Source organism: Engraulis encrasicolus, chromosome 18, assembly GCF_034702125.1.
Source record: "Engraulis encrasicolus isolate BLACKSEA-1 chromosome 18, IST_EnEncr_1.0, whole genome shotgun sequence".
Lineage (NCBI taxonomy): Eukaryota > Metazoa > Chordata > Actinopteri > Clupeiformes > Engraulidae > Engraulis > Engraulis encrasicolus.
The window spans coordinates 1,285,293-1,305,841 of NC_085874.1; the positions used below are offsets into that span (position 1 = coordinate 1,285,293).

The window sequence follows — 20,549 nt, forward strand, 5'->3', positions numbered from 1 at the left end:
GTCAGAGACTTATGAATTAGAAGAATCGTTGGAAGTGTGACACGGAGTATGAAGCTCACGCACATAACATAGGCTATAAACAACAACAACAAAACCGTCTCTTATCAAAAAGAGAACCTTGTGTAGTGTAAACCGAGATCACGGTTTTTAAACCGTACACCGCCCAGCTCTATATGGAGACAAAGTATGATCACAGTTAGCTGACCAGCAGCCCAGAAAGGGCTGCGTAAAAAAAATGACACGTTTTTGGATACGGACTAATCAAGGGTAGTGTGAGCAATACGATTGCCTATTGAAATTGGGACAGAATTTCAGAAAATGTCACTGAGAAGCAAAGTTGTGCGTTATCAGGCACAGCTGAAAAATCCTTCATCTACAACAAACCCTTTTTTTTCATATTTATTCAGATTTTTTTATCAAAAGCATTTAAAAACATGGCTTAAAAAAACTATAACTTTAAATCATTTTTTTTTTGCTTAAACAAACAAAAAGCTGAGTCCATTTTTAAATTACACTCAACTTGAAATACTGTTTCTTAAAGCGAGGCTCCTTCACTTCACAAGCTTCTTCAGTAGACGCGAGGGATGATGCGGTACGGCACCGCTTTGCAGTACTCGTCCCACGAAGAGCCGTACTTCCTCCGGCACTGCCGCTCGTCCCGAGCATTGCGGTGGATCAGCAGCACGATCAGATAGACCAGATAGAAGTACGGCACGGCATGAGTGAAGCCTAACAGAGGGGGGCAGACAGCAAGATTTAAACACATTACTATTAGTGAAGGCAATGGGCGAAAGAATCACTCTCAAGGTGATAAAAGCAACTTGTCACAAGTGTTCATCAGGACCTTCTTATCGATTTTCGGGGTGGAGCCACACAAAATTTGATTTTGCATACTGTAGTAACAGTTGCTAGGCAAAGCATTTTCCTTAGCAACCAACATTCATGATACAGTTTCTGAGCAAATTTGTGGTTTATCTTCACTTTGTGTCTTAAAAAAAAACCCCACAGAAATAATGTCTTCCGTTTCATATGAGCAATATGTGTAGCAATCAGAGATGGGACCAAGTCACTAATTTGCAAGTCACAAGTGATTCTCAAGTCCTTCCAATCAAGTCCAGGTCAAGTCACAAGTTACGACATAGTTGACCAAGTCAGATCCAAGTCCAAGTCTCATTTTTTCCAAGTCCTTAAAGGACAAGTGCACTATTTTGAACATTTTCGGAAATTTCTGCAATAATTTCTGCAATAAAGCCTCCACATGTCAAAACTAAGAGAGAGAGAGAGAGAGAGAGAGAGAGAGAGAGAGAGAGAGAGAGAGAGAGAGAGAGAGAGCATGCGACTCACCACAGGGGAGAGACCAAGCGATGCCCATGAGAATGTCGCCCAGGTAGTTTGGGTGGCGGACAAAGCCCCACAAGCCGCTCACGATCAGGCTCTTCCCAGTGGCTGTCGGGATGGTCTTCAGAGCTGCAGAAGTCAGCATTTCAATTTTTAATATTAATAATAATAATAATAATGATACATTTTATTTGTAGCACCTTTCAAGTTACCCAAGAACACTTAACAGTACAAAATTTAAAAATAGTAGCATGTTAAAACAACTGTAGAAATAAGTAGTGAAAGAGTAGTAGAAACAAAAGTCAGCAATACAAGTTAAAAGGCTTAGCAGCAAATATAAAGGGGGATTCATACTTGTCGTGACTGGCGCTACCCTCCTTCATACTTCACTCGCGACCTCACTCGCGCCGTCACGTGACCCAAAATGACGTCACACGCCGTGTCGCGAGCTGCCGTGGCGCGACGTCGTGCACCCCAGATTTTTTGTAACTTGTCGTGCGCCACCAGCGACCATGCAGGTAGGCAGACAAAGCAGGAGTTGCGAAGAGAGGCTACAACTACTGTAGGCTACTACAGAATGGATCCTGCATCATTTTGAGGATAATAAAATGTCCTAGAGAGTTATTTTATCTTCTCTCTTAAATGTTGTTCAGTGAAACAATTGTTTACTTTGTTCAGAAGCACGTTGTGTTCGGCGATCTATTTATAAATTCTGCCGCCAGAACAATGGTCTTGGAATGATCTGGCAATGTAGGCTACAACAAAAAATATATGTTTCAATGTGGTAAGTCACAAGTCAGACGTTCAGTAGCCCTACAGCAGCCGTGTTTGGCTTTCTATTTTATACATCCGTAGAACTCACGCTGCGAGTTGCGAAAGGTACTGCCGTTTCTCTCATGAACAGCAGAGGGCACTTCCGACAATGCGAGCAAGGGCGCTTTTGAAGTATGAATAGTCTGTCGCAAGTGATGACGTCATTAATGGTTCTCGCGCCACACGCGACAAAGTGCGCACGTGAAGTATGCAGAGCCCTTAAGTGAGCAGTACATGGAAAAGGCATAGCAGTACGACACAGAAATAACACCAAAGCAAGATAAAATTCAATAAAATTTTAAAAAAGGGAAAAAATAAAAACGTCAACAAATAATCATTGTGAAGGGGAAAATTAATGCATGTAACTAGACATGGGTGCGTAGTTAAAGCACATTGCTAAGCAATGAGTTATATTTCAATTTCAATTTTGAATGGCTTCACTCACTGGAATGAGATGGATCAGACGGGTTTCTTCGGAAGTTATTTTTCTGGGAGTTGGCTTTGCGGAATATGTAGTATCCAATGCCTTTGGGGGTAAAAACAAGACGTCATTTGGGATAATGTTATTATGTGACAACATGCACCACACATCTGACCCCTTGCTCCTGCAAAAAAAAAAAAAAAAAAAAAAAACCTTTATTTTCATTTTGGTTAAGGTTAGTTAGCTACTCTTCATAATATATTCTCTCTTCTCTTTCTTTCCTCTTAAGCACATAAATATAATAATATAAATTCTCTGCATGTGCGTACCTTTAATGGCGACAATAGCAGCAAGAAGCCATTGTCAAAATCCTCAAATGACACGTTTTAATGTCTGGGCTCTCAATACAACGTACAAAGTTTTGAACAAGGTTGGGCATTTTCATTCTGTGAATCCTTTTTTTCCGAGCGGAACCACATTCATCTGCAGGCGGAACCACATTCATATGCAGAGAACCAGGTTATACCAGTCGACCCCCTGATTTAGATTTAGGGCCGGATTCTAACCCGGGTCACCGACATAGCAGCCCAGTGCCCTACGGTCAGAGTCACACACATGGGGCCTAGAACATACCTTTGATGGCGACAATAGCGGCAACAAGCCACTGGGAGAGCTCGCTGGGGTGACTGGCCAGGAAGTGAGCTTGGCAGGTGAAGGTGAACGGCACCCACACCAGGTCTCCAAACGCCAACATGAACCCAAAGCCGTCATGCACTATGTCCATCGTGGTCAGTAGCTTTTCCTGAAATTCAAACGATAGGATGAAAGTCTGGGCTTTTAAAACCTAAAATTACAGTTTCAAAGTTCTAAACCTCAAGGGAACCCTGCTATGAAATAAACCATTGAATTTATATTAAAAAAACATTTAAAAACTCCTCACCTCGTGCCAAAGTCCATCGGCCACCCAGATGAACTGGAAGATGTTAACCAGCAGCATTGCAGGGGAGGGCCCCTCCAGTTTCTGGATTTTCATCTCAGCGAGCAGCATCGCAAAGTTGATAACCAGCTGGCGATATAAAGAAAACATAAAAATGGATGAATGGAACAACATAAACCGATAAAATACAAAAAGAATCTCATCAATCAGATGAATGAGAGTGACAATTTATACCACAAACGGTGGTAATTTCTATGTAAATGTAATAATCATTATCAGCAGCAAAGAACAGGTAAATACCATAGATGGGTATAGAGGTATATAGGTTCCTGACAGCAACTTAGCTTCATGAATTTGACACTTATGCATGCACACACGCACGCACGCACGCACGCACGCACACACACACACACACACACACACACACACACACACACACACACACACACACACACACACACACACACACACACACGCACGCACGCACGCACACACACACACACACACACACGCACACACGTGAGTGAGACTGCATGGTAACTACCATACTTGTAATATGTGGTCATAAACGATTATTACATTGAAAAACAACAGAGAAAAAAAATAAAAATAAATTACCATAAGTTACCATACAATTACAACATTGTTAGCGTAATGTAAAGTGTTAACAAATGGAATACAATAAAGACAGACATGAGAAGACACCACTCACCCAACCAATGAGACCCGGGCGCAGTTCACAGTAGAATTTCACATCAAAGCTGCGGATGCGTGGGTTCAACTCTCGACCCATGAAGAAGTCGTAAACAAGATATCCTACAGGGGATGGATAGAGGGGTAGAGAGATGCTGGAATACATCTATACACTGCCGTGGAAAAAATTAAGAGACCACTTCGAAATGGTCGGCTTTTCTGATTTTACTACTTATAACATTACTTATGCTGTTTTAAAGTGAATCTCATCTTGTTTTCTTTGCCTGAAAACACTGCATCTTTTGTGTTATTATGACTGTCATTTTCTGCAAATAAAAGCTGTAAATGACAATATTTCCATTTGTAATTTCATTCTATAAATTACCGACAACAATTCCTCTAAATTTCAATGTTCATTTTACTCAAATACATGCCTATAAGTAGTAAAATCATTTTGAAGTGGTCTCTTTAATTTTTTTCCCGCAGCTGTATGTTGGTCTGAATCCCCCCCCCCATCTTAATGATTGAACAGAATGAAGACAGATGCGGGGGCTTTTTTTGTTTTAAAAATGAAACAGGCCCTGCCATGGCTCAAACGGCAGGGAACTACACTGCTGCACTGCTTAATATTTGCGCTTCAAGGCATATGGGAGAATTTATTAGGAGAAGCAGCACACGTACCATAATGAAAAAGGTAAAGGTTGTCTTTGTTTATATTTCTCTATATGTACACTCGCCGCGCTGCACTCACTCACCTGAGTTCCCACTAGGGGCCTGTTCTTCCTCAGAGAGGCGTCTTGAGCGAACATAGAGGTAGACGCTGAGCAGAAGAGAGATCACCATCGCTGACGAGAAAAACTGGACAAAGTGCGTGTGGATGTACGTGAGGTCAAGCCCCTGGTGCATGGCAACGCCAACAGCCACGACACTGGCGAGCAGCGCATAGAAGCCTGAGAGAGAAAAGACAGAGTATTGGTTGAGAGACTCAATAGGAGGATCTTTGTTCACACATTTGTGTCGCATGCGCAGCCAAATCTGTGGCAAGAAAAGAGATGCAGTAACATTCCAAATTCAGTTAGAGAGTGAAATCCCTGGCACGACACCTCACATCTTTGCAAAAACGTGGGCATAATCATCAGATGATGTTTTATACAGTGTCCAGGGGATCTACCATGCAGGGACATACTGTGTGTATGTCTAATGTCTACCGTTATTATCACACATCAGTACGAATCTCAGGGAACAGTAAAAGACATCACCACACATCTGTAATTTCACCACAAAACTGAATATTAGCAGTCTGTCTGTTGAGTTCCGAGCTCATGCCCAGGTAAGATTTGGAATTGTGCTGGTGTTAAGACTACAGTATATGTTTAAGAGCAATCAGTGCAGTGATGCTAAAGACAGCACTTTTTAATCAATGAAATTTAGAGCAGAATGTTTGTGATGCCTTGAATTTTCTGTATAACAATGAATCATTAATACATCATGAACGAAAAAAGAAGACTCGTCCTAGTGCCTATTGAAAAACTACAACGTAATAATCAATATTGATTGCCATGTTACGTTGACCTTCATGTATAAAGTATTTCAAAGTATTCTACGATTGGTTATGGTATATCATACATTGTACATGTACTGCACAATGCATACAATATTACTAATGTACTATAGACCGCATAGACTACCTCACGGGGCGTGAGCGGCCCCCGGGCCATAGGTTCCCCACCCATGGTTTAAGATGAAGAGGTTTTCTGTGTAAGAATAGCCAAGTCAAAACACAGATCTCAATCCAACACAAAACAATAATTAAATTTTCTGCTTCAAAGCAGTCAAAGCAGTAACCAGAGTAGAGAGTTATCAAAAGTGACTTGCTGCTATTATTACCCCAAAGGTGTCACAACAAAGTATGGATTTATCGAGTAGTGCACACTGAATTTGGTATTGGTTTAACAACAACAACGGTCTTTAAAGTTGCAGATATTTTCTGCAATGAAACAAATTAGGTTATAGGGCAACAGAACCCGAAACATTCAAATAAAATCGGAACGGACAATATTTCAGATTTCTCAATTTGAAACTGCATTGTTCTCATTGGAAGCTATTCCAAGCTCACCGTTAATCCTGTACTTCAATGTCTTTCCGGTCTTCAAGGGCATTCCATCCACCACCTGTAGGCACATCATGACATGGGGTACATGAGGCATTGAATGTGATCTGATGTACTGTATAATAGGAAATCAAAGTGAGGGAGAAAAGCAAACTGTGAACCAACACTTGCACTGAGGACTGTGTTCACTAAAGCCAGGCTCAAACTACACGACTAGCGATTGTGTGTCCGATTTTGGCGTCGGGGTGCACCGCACACTAGAAGAGAATCGCAACTGTCAATCTTGTCGCTGCTCGCAGCCACCGAGACAATGCCCGACGTTCTATTTCCAGTCGCAAATATCAAACACGGTTTGATTTTTACGATTTGCGATCGGCGGCTCTTTGAGCTGCCAAAGTTCTATCTTAGAACGTCGCTCAGGACGAGGAAATCTTTCCCGACAATCGCTTGCGATGGTCCTGTGGGGTAACGTTCCAGCGATTGTCGTAAGGGGGGGTTTTCAGCCGAGAATCGGCGCGATAGTCGTGTAGTTTGAGCCAGGCTTAAGAACTGTTGGTAGCTAGAAGAGATGCACCGAAATGAAAATTTGTAGCTGAAACTGAAACCGAATAATAATTTATCATTTGGCCAAATACCGAAACCGAATATTACAGTTCAGTTAAAAGTGATCAAAAATTTGATTCTACACCATTTTGAATAGTGCTTAAATCTACAGATTACAACAAATGTTAAGACATGTTTTTCAAAGAAAATAAATGTTTATTTGAAATCTTCAAATGTTACAGTAGAACTGAAATTAGCTTCATTAATGCCCATTTTCAATTCATTTTCTATACGGCCTCCGATTCGGCCACTCAAGTGGTTTTCCTCCGAAAGCAGAAAATGTCTTTTTTGCATTTTTGGCCGAATGTTTTCGGTTGCCAAATTTTTGGTACACCTCTAGTAGCTATATGGGTGAAGTGATTTATACCATGTGGTGTGCACCTTGTATGGAGGCTTAAAATCACAATGTAATGAGCATGATGACATTGAAAGGCTTTCTATTTCTACTGTATTTCTATTTCTATGAGGCACTGCACACCATCTGATGTACAGTGCACAGCAATAAGGCTATAAGGTAATCCGTGTTCAATATATTGCATGTGTGCCCTCACTGTTTGTGTCATTTAATTATATTCATGAAATATCTCTTCAAAGCAAATAATTTAAAAAGCCCACCCCCACCCGTTACCCCTGGTCACCGCTTACCTTCCCCAATGGCAGGACACACAGCAGAGCCTGAAACAGCAGCCAGAGAAGAACCAGGCCGAACACTTGCCAGTCCCACAGCTCCTCCACAGCGGGCACGCCGGCAGGGACGTCCAGGAGGCTGCCGTCCTTCAGGGGCGTTTGGAGGACAAGATGCAGCACAAGAAGCGGCAGCAAGAGGAGAATGGCCAACGTACCTTCAAAGACCAAAATGAAAACAAAACAAACAAACAAACCAAAAAATAGACGTTTTAAAAAGAATGCAGGACGCTGAATTATGCCTGCTAGAACCGTGATTCTTAACTGGAAAACAAAAAGTCGGACAATGTGTGCACATCAGTAGCACAGGTGCAGAACCGGACAGAAGAGAACTGAAATGATGATAATAATTGTTCTCTCTGAAGTGCTGCTATTCCACAAAGCGACCGACTCGCCGAAAGTTAACCCGCTTATTATATGGATATACTTAAATGATTCACACATGCGGGGACATTTCTTTAGACCTATTTAATGTTAAGATTGTTGCTGCGCAAAACAAAACAGTGCCGTTGTGGAACACCGCTAGGCAACAGCTAGGTAGGCTAGCCAGGACAACAGGTGTTGTCTATCACAGCAGCTGATTAGAGTGACAAAAGACCGGACCCCCTGCGGAGTGATATGAAACATTCGCTTTAGCCACTGACTTGTATACAAGCCAGTGGCTTTAGCAGTGAACGTCTTGTTGCCATTGACAGCGGTAGCCAGGACAACGGGTGCTGTCTATCACAGCAGCTGATTAGAGTCTTGTTGAAAAGTCGCTTTAGCAGTGAAAAGTCTTGTTGCCATTGACAGCGGTCTGTTATAGACCAACCCGTCCGTTATCGAAAAATAACAGACGTCCGAACGTTGGGGAGCCCCGTTGAAATGAATGGAGCATTCGACAGATGACGTCACAACCATATAATAAACTTTGTTAAATGGCATCTGACATGCGACATGCTGATATGGAACATGTCTAGTGTAGGAGAATTAACCATGTTTCAATTTCTCTTTGACATCACAGACACTGACATTTATTCAATACCGCATCTGGTTTAAATTTTTCAATGGACAAGCAATGGATGAATTACTACATTTTTACACCAGAGCTCCGCAACCCTCCAAGGACCCCTCAGTGACTCACTTTTGAGTGCCGACCAACCAGTTAAGAAACACAGTGCTAGAACACACATTTCAAAACTGATAGTGACACTGTAAACATCAAAATTAGCCTTGGATGGAAAAATGTAGACATGGAAATCGTGAAGTCAAACTGCTAAAAATGTAGTTTACTTTACAAGGTGCACTGTGTACTGTGTAGGATGCTGGCCAGAGTAGGTGTTGTACCTATGCTGCTCATTCTGTGCTTCCTATTGCCAAATTTGATCTTTTTCATGAATATTTACTAAATAATAAACTAATATTTACTAATATGACCAAAGTAATTCAATTCAATTCCAATTTATCATCATGTGGTATCACCATAGCATGGTCTCAGAACACTTTACAAATGCATGATTAATATTACATAAAATATTGAATAAAAAACAAGATAATACAGTACAGTGTATTTCAGCTAAAATGTCTGGATATTTAAAATGGCTGACATAGAGAAGATCCACCTTTTCATGTATGAAAAGTGCAATCTTCCCAGTCATAATGAATATTTAGAATTTGATGGTCGTTATAACTATTCATTAGGGCTGTAACGATATTGTATCGAACCGAGAAATCGTGATACACAGTGTCACGATACTGTATCGTGATACAAGGAGGCAGTATTGTGATACGTTTTGATACATATCAGCCCAGAAAACAACCACAGGATATGACGTGATAGCGCTTCCAAGCAGCAATTATTATAGAAACTTTTAATAATCATTAGTAGTCTCTTGTAACCTATTCTACCTATAAACTATCATAGTTTTTATTCATAAAGTTTATAATGTTTGCAAATGTGAAATCGTGGGGTGTATCGAACCGTAGGTCATGAATCGTGATACAAACCGAATCGTGAGTTGAGTGTATCGTTACAGCCCTACTATTCATGAAAAAGAAACATGAAGTAGCAACATGCTTTCTGGAAATAAACGAACACAAATTTCACACAGTGCACCTTTAAGTCTCTGTGTTGACATGCATCAAGTATGCAGTAGGAAATTCCTCTCACCCATCCTGCCTCCAAACTCCAGGTCGACGCTCTTGGTGACGGCCGATGGCTTCTTACTCACAGGGGCCTCCTCCACCTTCTCCTTCGCTTCTTCCTCTTGTTTCGTGCCTTGGTCTTTGGTGCGTCGACGCAGATTGTAGCGACCACTGGCTCGCTGTTCGGGTTCCTCAACAGGCTTTTTTTGGGGGGAAATAGTCAACAGGGAATTCATTAGAATAAAAATGTATAGTGCAAATTATGAGATTTTGAAACCAATGGGGAAAACGATGCGCTACTGCTGTATTTTCTTAGAAATTAAACAGATAGTAATAAAGGCGCATTGTGCAAGGCGGTAGCCAGAGTAGGTATTGCAACTATGCTGCTCATTGAAATGGTGCTGTCTATTGCCAAATTTGATCTTTTCATGAATATCTGCTAAATAATAAACCAATATTTACTAGTATGACCAAAGTGCAGTAAGTTTTGCAGCTAAATGTCTATTTCTGGAAATTCAAAATGACAGACCATGGACTACATTCCCCTTCTCATGTATGAAAAGGGCAATTTTCCCAGTTAAAATGAATACTTACAATTTAATGGTGGTATTCATGAAAAAAATGTAACATTTTTGAATGGACAGCATGACTTCTGGAAATAAACTATTACAAATATTACACAGTGCACCTTTAACGTTTTTTTGTTTTTTTTAAACCCGCCAATGTATTTCCAGATCATTGATGATGAGAAGCCAACTTAAAACACAAACACAAATAGATTTCTTTTTTTTGATCGGCAGTGTTGTTCTTCACAACTGCACTTTGCCTTTGTAGGGAAGAGTTGTGAAAGGTATGCTCGGCTTTCAAAAAAAGAAAAAAGAAAAAAAAGACACACAGGTTCAACATATCAGAGGCACATGGCCATTGACTTTGGCCATGTCAGCTTTGTTTTTGTACAGCGAGGCTAAAGACCCCCCGCATCACGTGACTGTAAAAACAGGCTGAAGCACATGCCTATATGTTGTACGAATGTTTTGTTACATTGCTACGTAACGTACATACAAAACACTGTTTTCCCCCCCGGTCCTTTCTAGCATCACCACCTGATAACGTTTTTGAGTAATTTCATAATGGTTTAAGATTATGCTTATACCACAGTGGTCTCCAAAAGGCAGCCCACGCGCCAGATCCGGCCCAGGCATGGCATACAATTGGCCCGCCATGAGGTTGGTACAAAATAAAAACATGCATGTGTGCCATGTGTGCCCATACAGGCAGACAATTTGTTTGGCCCTCAGCCGCATTTGCAATACATAATTTGGCCATTGGGGAAAAATACCGCTGCATAGTGATTGAGGAGTTCAATCTGGGGATTGTTTGTTCAAATCCCACCTTATCTCTCCCTACACCTTCATCCATGGCTAAAATACCCTTGAGCAAGGCACCTAACCCCACATTGCTCCAGGGACTGGAACCAATACCTTGAAAAATAACTGTAAGTTGCTTTGGATAAGAAAGCATCAGCTAAGTGTAATGGAATGTAATGCAACATCGTTTGCGGAATGTACGGGTATCCAAACTAAAGGAAACGCATATCGATATATTTGACAGCCCAGCACAAAGAAGCTGGTAAACACAAATGCAATTTACATCTAGAGCTTCATCCATGACCATTCCAAAGAGGTCCGTTTAAGAAACTTACATTATGATATTAATGTTTATGCGTTTTCGATGAAAACTCACCTCACTGGTTTCCTCTTTCTTTTCATGTTTGTCATCGCTGTTGTTCTCAGTTGGAATAACCTAGAAATATTGTAAATAAAACCCAATGGGAATGAAAAACACTCATATTAGCCTTAGGGGAGATGCAAACAACATTCACTTGTGTTTTGAAGGTGGCTAGGAGGTTTCAGTGGCCTTCAGAAACCCCCAGCACTCACACAGACACACACAGACACTGTATTAGCATTAAGAGAAATATAAAGCACATCCACTTGTCTGAAAACTCTCCAGTCAAATCACACACCAGTAAACACGCATGGTAAGCAGGCATCTCGAGTGTTTTAGTCAATGCGCTTGGATGGGATGGACTGAAAAAGTGATAAACCAGGCTTAGCTAACCCACAAGAAGTGGTAAACCTGCTAATACCTTCAAGCATCATTTATTTAAACACAGTTAAAAACTCCAGCCTCTTTTTTTAGAGGATTTACCTCTACCACAAGGTTAACTGAACATGGTTTACTACTGAACCAGCTTCTTAGTATACCCCCCAGGTGTGATGAACCATCTGAGCTGCTCGGGGGGCCGTTTATACTTAAACGAGGCCAATTAGGGAAAGCGACAAAATATTTGATGAGAAGTGCCTTAACACGGCAACCCTGCCATAGGGGCTTGAAGACGCAAAAAAGACTCCTTCCAGAGTGGGGAATTTTGAAGACGACCCAGGGTTGCGCCGTCTAAACAGCAAAAAAAGCCAAAACATGTCCAGGTCCCATATAACCTTCCCGTTGCACTTCACGTCAAACAATATTTTTGCGTCTACAGGCCCCAGCCATGAGGTAAACGAAAGACACTTTGGATAAAATATTGTGTCGTTTCCACTCACAATCGTCCTTGTGGAAAAAAGGCATTGAAAAAATGAGGGCGAGGCGCCGCTTTTGGGTCTTCCGTTTTGATCGTCACCATATAAACGTAGCCTAACCCACTAGAGCTGTAGCTCCACACACACACCTTTCTTCTGCACACTTGTTTTGCACTGGCCATTCATTTCATTACATGTGACACAAACGTGTCTCTATGTATATGACAAATAAACATCCTTGTATTCATGTTTGCCATTTGCCTGCATGCCATCGTCTTACCACAGGTGTGAGTCTGACTTCTAGGACCTCCTTCAGCTTGTCCTTTTTGGCCTCGGTGGTTCGCGAAGACGTGCGTCGTGTGGTCCGCGCTGGCGAGCGTGAACGGCTGCGGCGGCGTGATGGCGACTGGGAGCGAGAGCGAGAGCGGGAGCGGGAGCCAGATCGTCCTGACCTCTGACGGAATGTGGTATTGCTCTACACAGAACAAAAAAACGCAAAACACCAACGAATGAGAATGGCTGTCACTGTTAAGAAAATGAACTAAGATAATAAATAAACAAATAAATAAATAAATGAAGTAGTAGTTGTAGTACTTTATTTTTCCCCATAGGATAAATTTCCTCCAGTAAGTGGAGCATGAGCCATGAGGACAAGGGTAACATTTGTCGGGGGTAGCCGAAAATCAGGCCAATAGTTGTGTAGTTTCAGCCTGGCTGACACATTTAAATAACAAATAATTTAATAATCAGATGGAGCAAACTGCGCATGTGCATTTAATACCACAGTATACCTTGATATCAACCTCCTTCAGTTCCAACTCGGTACCGTCCTTGTAGATCACGGTGTAGAGCTGGGTGTCTGCGTCGTGGCTCAGCACTTTCACCTCGTAGTACAGATTACTCCCGGGCCACCGCCCCATCACCGTGTCCCCACTCTGAAACTTGCTCGGCATCCTCAAAAACTTGTGGAGAAGAGGAGGGAAAAAAAATGTACTTTAAAAACAAATTAGAAGTTCTTCATAACGACCTAGGAGTTAGTGACAATGGCCATGGCAGGCAGGCGCACACACGACATCTGATACAAAGCCTTTTGGGATGTCAGCAGAACTGAGCTGGTGAGGCGGACACATAGGGGGAAAATTGCTGACTGACTGACAGCCCTGTGCGGGCTCAGCCTATCACAGGGGTGGAGAACTGTTTTTCATCCGAGGGGCCACTTCAATTTTTTTTTTAAACGGCCCGCGGGCCATAGGTTCCCCACCCATGGCCTATCTGAAGGAACCCTGGGTAGAGTGGTGACTTCAGCAAGGGATGTATTCATGTTGTGATTTCATGTTGTGTATTCATGGCCACTGTCAGACATTTTTTTCCAGCTCCAGAGCAATATGCAATCTTTAACAGGGCGCTTACATACTGAACAAGGAATCAACTAAGCTTAGATCATTGTTTCCCAACCTTTTTTGTCTTGCGTACCCCCTAAGCATCTTAGTTGAGCCATGAGTTCCCCTAATTCACATACTGTATCGCTTTTTCTGTCCTGATGTGACGGCTCAATACATTTCTTATAATAATAACATTTTTCCAAGTACCCCCTGCAATGGGCTCCCGTACCCCTAGTGGTACACGTACCCCTGGTTGGGAAACACTGAACTAGATCCAGAACATACAAAATCACATGATACAATTAAAAGACTGGAAAAAAATTGTTTTGATCAAACAAAGTACATCTAAAAAACTAAAAGCCCACTTTAAACAGACTTTGCTGACGGGAAATATTTGTGGTATTGCTACATCAAAATAGATGTCTACAAAAAAATAATTTCACTCACATACAGTGAATGTTAAATATAGCAAAGCTTATCATGACGCCTTTTACTAATCGCGATCAGGAACACAGACGCAAACACACAGACGCAAGCGCGCGCACACACACACACACACAAACACACACCTAATTGGAAATATGGAGAGGAGTGTTTTAGATAAATCCAAGTAATTATATATTGGGGATTTGGTGGGGATTAAATTAAAAGACTGTCGTTTCAAGATTGAGTATGACGTTTGTTATAGCAACATTACAGTCGTCATAGCAACAGTATCAATCAAATTTTGTCTGAGAAATCTGAGAATGAACACAAATACAGAAGACTGATATCACTAAAGAGGAGATGTGATACCGAAGTGTTTCAACATGGGACTACTTACTGTAAATAGCCCACACAAGCCTGGCATGGTTACAATGACACCCTCATAGACATTTCCTCTAGTTTTGATGATGCCAAAGTGTATGCTGATAAGAGTGTCAATGTCAACAATGTCAATAAGCCAGTCTTTTTGTCCAAGTGCTGTACAATGTTGTAGGTAAGAAAAAAATACAATAATTGATGATGGAATGCTAGGGGTGTGCAAAAAAGCAACATCTGCACATAAGTTAATATCTCATATTGGGGGATTTTCCCTCACAATATAATATGAAATGCCTCAACAAACATTGAAAAAAGCAAAGTCTGTAGTCATTACAAACAACTGAACAAAGTAGGCTAAACTTACTTGTGTGCACTGTGTACTTTGAAAACGAAAGCATCCAAATTAAGCTGTATGGAGGGCAAGGTATCGCAGCCATGTTCCTGTATCGATTCAATTTCGATTCTTAGGGCTTTGAATCTATTAATCACGATTCAATTCGATTCTATTCAGTCCGAATCGATTCAATCCGTTCCCTTCTTGGCGAGGATTTCCCCCAAAAGATGCTTTTGCCTATTTTCATATCAAAATGTCAAACCGGCTGTGGCTTGACAGTGTTAACAGATTGCTAATTTGTAGGCCTAGGATGCTATAATATAATATATCTGAATGCTGCCCATTCAGATATATTACCTTTCTGATTTTTTTTTCATGAAAACATTTTAGCGGCAAAAAGTAGGTCATACTAGTAATTATTAAGTTAGCTCATTATTCAGTAAACATTGATGAAAAAAAAAAATCAATTCTGGCAGTAGACACCTCAGTTTCAATGAGCAGCATAGTTGCAATACCTAAGCTTACTCTGGCCACCATCCTACACAGTGCACCTTTAATTAAGAGTGAAACATACAGCATCAACAGTAGGGGTGGGTATTGGCAAAGGGCTCACTAGTCAATGCTCATCACGGTACACATGCGACCACGATGCAATTCTATCACAATGCATTGCCATTCATGTACTATTACGATGCATTGCGATATTTACTTCAGTAAATGTGTAAAAATATAGCTCGTCTTTTGCTGCATTGCATTCATAAGTCAATATGTATTATTTAAGCATTTTAGCATCTGGGAGAGGGCTTCCATTTAATACAGAAATAGACTCTCTACTAGGGGTGGGTATCGGCAAAGGGTTCACGATTCGATGCGCATCACGATACACATGCCACGATGCGATTCTATCACGATGCATTGCGATTCATTGCAATATTTGCTTCAGTAAATGTGTGAAAATACAGCTTATTTGTCAGTTGCTGTGTAGCTTTCTTAAGTCAGTTCATTCTATTTAAGCATTCTATCATCTGGGAGAGAGCTTACATCACAACAGAAATATTACCTATTCTCTACTGAACAAAATAACCCGTGGCAAATCAAATTTTATTGTTATCAAATAATCAATTGTCATGAATCCATGCAGTATATTGAGAAAATAAGTATCACGATACCTTGTCATGAATCGATGCATTGTATCGTGAGAGTAAGTATCGCGATGCATCGATATGACGATTATTTTGCACACCCCTACTCTCTACTGAACAAAACGAAACAGTGGCAAATAAAAAATAATTTTTAAAAAATGATCGATTGTCATGAATCGATGCAGTAAGCGTATATCGCGAAAATGAGAATCAATACATTGTTATGAATCGATGCAGTAACTTATATTGTGACAAAAAGTACTGTGATGCATTGTCATGACAATTTTCTGCACACCCCTAATCACCTGTAGACCTAAACTATTTGTAGTTATAACTTACACATTTAATAGGCACTAGGTAGGATGACGTCATTTTTGGGGTGCCCAAGGCATGCCCGTCTCAAAATCTACACCGTAATGAAAAAATGCTGTTCACGGAATGCAAGCAGTTGATACAAATCTGAATACGGTATGTAAAGCGATGTTTCAAATGAAAAGTGTTTCTAGTCCGACGCTGTCAAAAGTTACATGTGGGGTTTTCTGACAGCGGACCGTGGAAGTGGTCACGATAAGCCATCGTTCAATTACTAATGACTCACATAAGCATCTGATTCGGGACGGTGATTAATTCAATTTTTAATCCTACCTGAACCCCCTTTAACAATATTAATGAGTCCACAGGCCACATAACATTGTAAGTGCAGTGCTGCACTGCATTCCGGCACTGGATTGCTGTATACAGCATTAGAAAATTGCCATATCGGAATGTACTGTATACCTGTAGTGTATCACAAAGTTTTGTGTTAGCTCCAAAAAAGCAGCTCACTAGCAGCCAAAAACATTGTTGCCTAGTGAGTTGTTCTAGCACTGGTCCCTGTAAAATAAGGCACAATTAATCGAAAATCGCGATTTAGGGCGCTACGATTAAATTTCGTAACCGGTCTTCGAGCGTTCTTAAAGCCAGAACATGTTGACAGACTGGTATTTCAGGCTGAAAATCTGAAGACCCACCTAAGCTTCATTCTATTGCCTTTTACAAAATGATTAAGTGATTGGTAAAATGGTAAAATGATTTATTGTTTAATAATTGTGATTTAAATTTTTGACCCAAATCATGATCAACACTGTTTCCATAATCAACAGCCCTACTGTAAGATCACTAGAGCTGTGTTGGAAAAAAAAAGTGATTCATCGATTTTAAATTGATTCACACACATTAATTTCCGATAATCGATTCGTCCGTCCAAAGATCGATTTAAAAAAAAAAAAAAAAAACTTATTTATTAAATTATTATTATTATTTTTGTTATTATTAATTTCCCCCGCAGTTAAGATTAACCTTTTCATCATGCCGCGATCACACTGAAGGCGTTGAAAGAGCCACAACCCTGCTGACTTCCGCCTGGAAAGCACTGATCAGGGGCGTTGAACGAGGCAAACGATTCAACCTGAAGCGTTCGGCCAGGAATCTCGACCAACCGAAGCTCGTGTTTAGAAAAATGTGAACATTCCATTGGCTGACGCCCTGCTGCCGCTGAGCTCATTGCATATTTTTAGATGAAGTTCAACTTCTGCCGCCCTCGGCTTTTGACGCTTTCGATGCCCTCGCCTCTACAAAACACTCCCGACGCGTTTATCCGTTCGCCGCCTGCTCTCCCATACAAAGTCAATTACTTCCGCATCTTTCCACGCGTTCAACGCCCGCGGTGTGACCACACGGTCAGTCTTCCAGCCATCAGTAACTACCAAATACTTGTAAGACGTGTTTACAGTAATATTGATATAATACTAGATTTAATATGTTGCTTCGCTAATCATGAAATGAAGGACACCGCTCAAATACGTTTTTAATAACATTAACTCCTGGATCGAATCGAAAACGGATTGGATGGATGGAATTGGAGAGAATCAAAAAAATTTGATTCTGAAACTTGAAAATCAGAATCGAATCGAGTCTTTACATTTTAATTGATACCCAGCTCTAAAGATCACCGTAACAGGCTCTAGCCTACCAATCAAAATGCAAGGTCGTGACGCCTCGTGCCGGGCAGGATGACAACGGTACAGAGACAGAAGAGTGGCTACAGCTAACGAAAAAGAGAGTAATTTCATTGGTAACAGTATTGGCCAATACCTTAAGGTAGTGCAGAGAAAGTCTTGATAAGGTGCAGAGAACAAGTAGGTTTGATAACATATAGTAGCTTAATTCAATGTGTTAGTCCAAGACGATGTTATAAGTATTTTTCATGCCACTGTCCTAGTTTAAGTCGCCATGATTCATGTGTGATGTGTGTTGATACTGGACCACCTACAAGAGACCAATGAAATGTGGGATTATAAATTATATAATATTGCTGTATTACAGCTTTTATACATAATGAGCTAACAATTAGTAGGCTAGGGGGAAAATACTCCACTGTTTACACTTCATAAGAAATGCTTGCTACACCCAATGGGTAAACAACACTGCACAGGAAATGTGTGTCAGATACAAATGTATGCATTTTATTTCAACACTCTCATTGAATGTTGTTTCCCTGTCCTTTAAAAAAAGGACTTTCATAATAAACTGCAGGTCACATGAATGTTACAGTGCACTTTAATTAAATCTTTTTCAGATAACTTAGTTACAGTATCACTATCACATGCTTAACGCTTCACAATCAGTTTAAACTACAAAATGTCACCAGATTTGAACCCACAGCTGATATTCTTTTCAAACGCTTAGCTACAACATGGAAAGATGTACAATAAAGTCCTCCAGAGAAAAAAAAAGATGAAAGTGTGCTAAAAGTAAAGCACTGAACAGATATTTCAGTGTGGTGCAGTCAACAACTCTCCTCCACAGGTCATACAAGCACATGAAAATGCAATTCGCAAACAATTTTAAGTTTGTCGTTTCGTGGATGTGTAATATCAACGAGGATATTGTTGCTCGTGCATTGCAGTTGAGATGCGCCAAATGCAGACTGTTATATTTGAAAACGTGTCGCCATCTGCTGACAGTAAACCAACTTGCTTGTGAATTCATCTTGTAGCAGTACACGCACAACGACAGATAAATGTAAGCAGTGAGGCATAATCAAAGGTACAGCCTATTCACAAATCAGTAATATGCATCTATTGATAACCGATCATAATCAAAAGACCCCGATTCAGCGCTTGGAAGTCGAGTCTAATTGCATGCCGTATGTCTGACAGGACAGGCCTCCTTGGATATGTTTCTGGCCAACAACTAGCGTCATAGAGTCATGAATGATAAAAGAATACTCCACGAAGGGAAACGCTAGCGGTCAATTAAATTAAAAAAATAACTTTGAGGACTACCCCCAGTTCAAGAAATGTACTCGAACGTTCTACCCGAGTGCTAGAACTAGAACTCGGTGTTTAAAATCCTGCAAAGTGCGTGTGACTGTGACCTCAGAGTGAGAACTCAAAATTTCTCTAAAATTCAAACTTGTGAGTGATGGTAATAACTAGTTACTTGAAAGGAGTTAAGACTTAGAGGTGCACCTCAACCGTGAATATCGTGCCTAAGGCTACGACTACAGTACAAAATAATTTCTGGTGAAGAGCAATGCCGTTATTTGCAGGCTAGAACTAGCATCATGGTGAATACAATCTTTCTGCTAAGCCAACCTCCGGTCATGACGGTAGCAAGCCAACTGACAGGGTGAACAGAACAATGTGAATAGAGCTTCTAGCGGCAACTCCTCAAGATGTTTGTCAGTTGGCGGTATCGGAAACCAACACAAATAAACAGCTATAGCTTGCCTGATGGGGGTATTTGATGACTTGTCCTGAACACACACAAACAACATAGGGGGCTATGTCGCATGGTTATAAACATTATGTATAACATTACACATACGCTTCCTTGATCAGTAGTAGTAGCCTGGTAGTTACCGTTACCTGATGTGACCTCGGTATACGGAACTTCTATCAATTTCCTTTAAATCCGCCCAGATTCTTGTCCATTTTTACTCAACGGGTACAACACCTAAACGCATTATGTTCTGATCTCTGCATTAAATAGCATACATATGATGACAGTGCGACAATAATTTGCTGTAAAACACCGGCGGTTCACATTTGGGTGGACTGATATTTACATATTTAACCATTCATGATACGGTCCTTGTGTTTTTTTTTAAACAACAAATGATCGAAAATACTTCGTTCTTACCTGTGTGTGCAGTGCAGTTGTTAGTTGGTAGATGATATTCTTTGCAAGAAACTTGATTAATTAAAGAAATACCTTTCCTGTTTAGGTTAACCGGGGTCACACACAGATAAATGTGTATGGCTTTGGTGCTAGCTTCTGTGATGGCGCGAAGCTCACTGATTGGCCCGAAGAGCGCTGTTTTGAAATTCAAACACCCTCCTGATTGGTCAATGTTGGATTTCAACCTAGCGATCATTGGCTGTTCGGGCCGTCACATACAGAGCAGTGAATTGTTAACTCCACCCACCCTCTTTGCTCCGAATGTAGTGCACATCCAAGCTGTTATTTACCCTAGGCCTCAGCTTATTTACCACTGCAGGAGGATCACCATCATCTACTTATTTACTTATATAGATAT

The 20,549-nt window shown here is 40.8% G+C and overlaps 1 protein-coding gene across 1 annotated transcript; it reads right to left on the bottom strand.

The window, feature by feature from the left end:
- Nucleotides 1-384: 384 nt before the first annotated feature.
- lbr (lamin B receptor) lies at nt 385-20,301 on the bottom strand. Its single transcript, XM_063222741.1, has 14 exons — nt 20,153-20,301; nt 13,097-13,267; nt 12,586-12,780; nt 11,467-11,526; nt 9,749-9,923; nt 7,561-7,757; nt 6,319-6,373; nt 4,958-5,152; nt 4,222-4,325; nt 3,513-3,638; nt 3,206-3,374; nt 2,597-2,677; nt 1,345-1,467; nt 385-729 (listed from the first exon to the last, which is right to left on the bottom strand). Exons 2-14 carry the CDS (start codon nt 13,256-13,258, stop codon nt 569-571), a joined length of 1,803 nt encoding a protein of 600 aa, XP_063078811.1. The 5' UTR covers nt 13,259-13,267; nt 20,153-20,301; the 3' UTR covers nt 385-568.
- Between the last annotated feature and the right edge of the window lie 248 nt (nt 20,302-20,549).

Excerpts from the sequence above, each read along its gene's own strand:
- lbr (XM_063222741.1), bottom strand. The coding sequence starts at position 13,258 with ATGCCGAGCAAGTTTCAGAGTGGGGACACGGTGATGGGGCGGTGGCCC. Across the intron at positions 7,758-9,748 it reads GGAGTTTGGAGGCAGGATGG|GTACGTTGGCCATTCTCCTC; the intron begins GTGAGAGGAATT and ends TGGTCTTTGAAG. Across the intron at positions 5,153-6,318 it reads ATTGAAGTACAGGATTAACG|GCTTCTATGCGCTGCTCGCC; the intron begins GTGAGCTTGGAA and ends TTTCTCTCTCAG.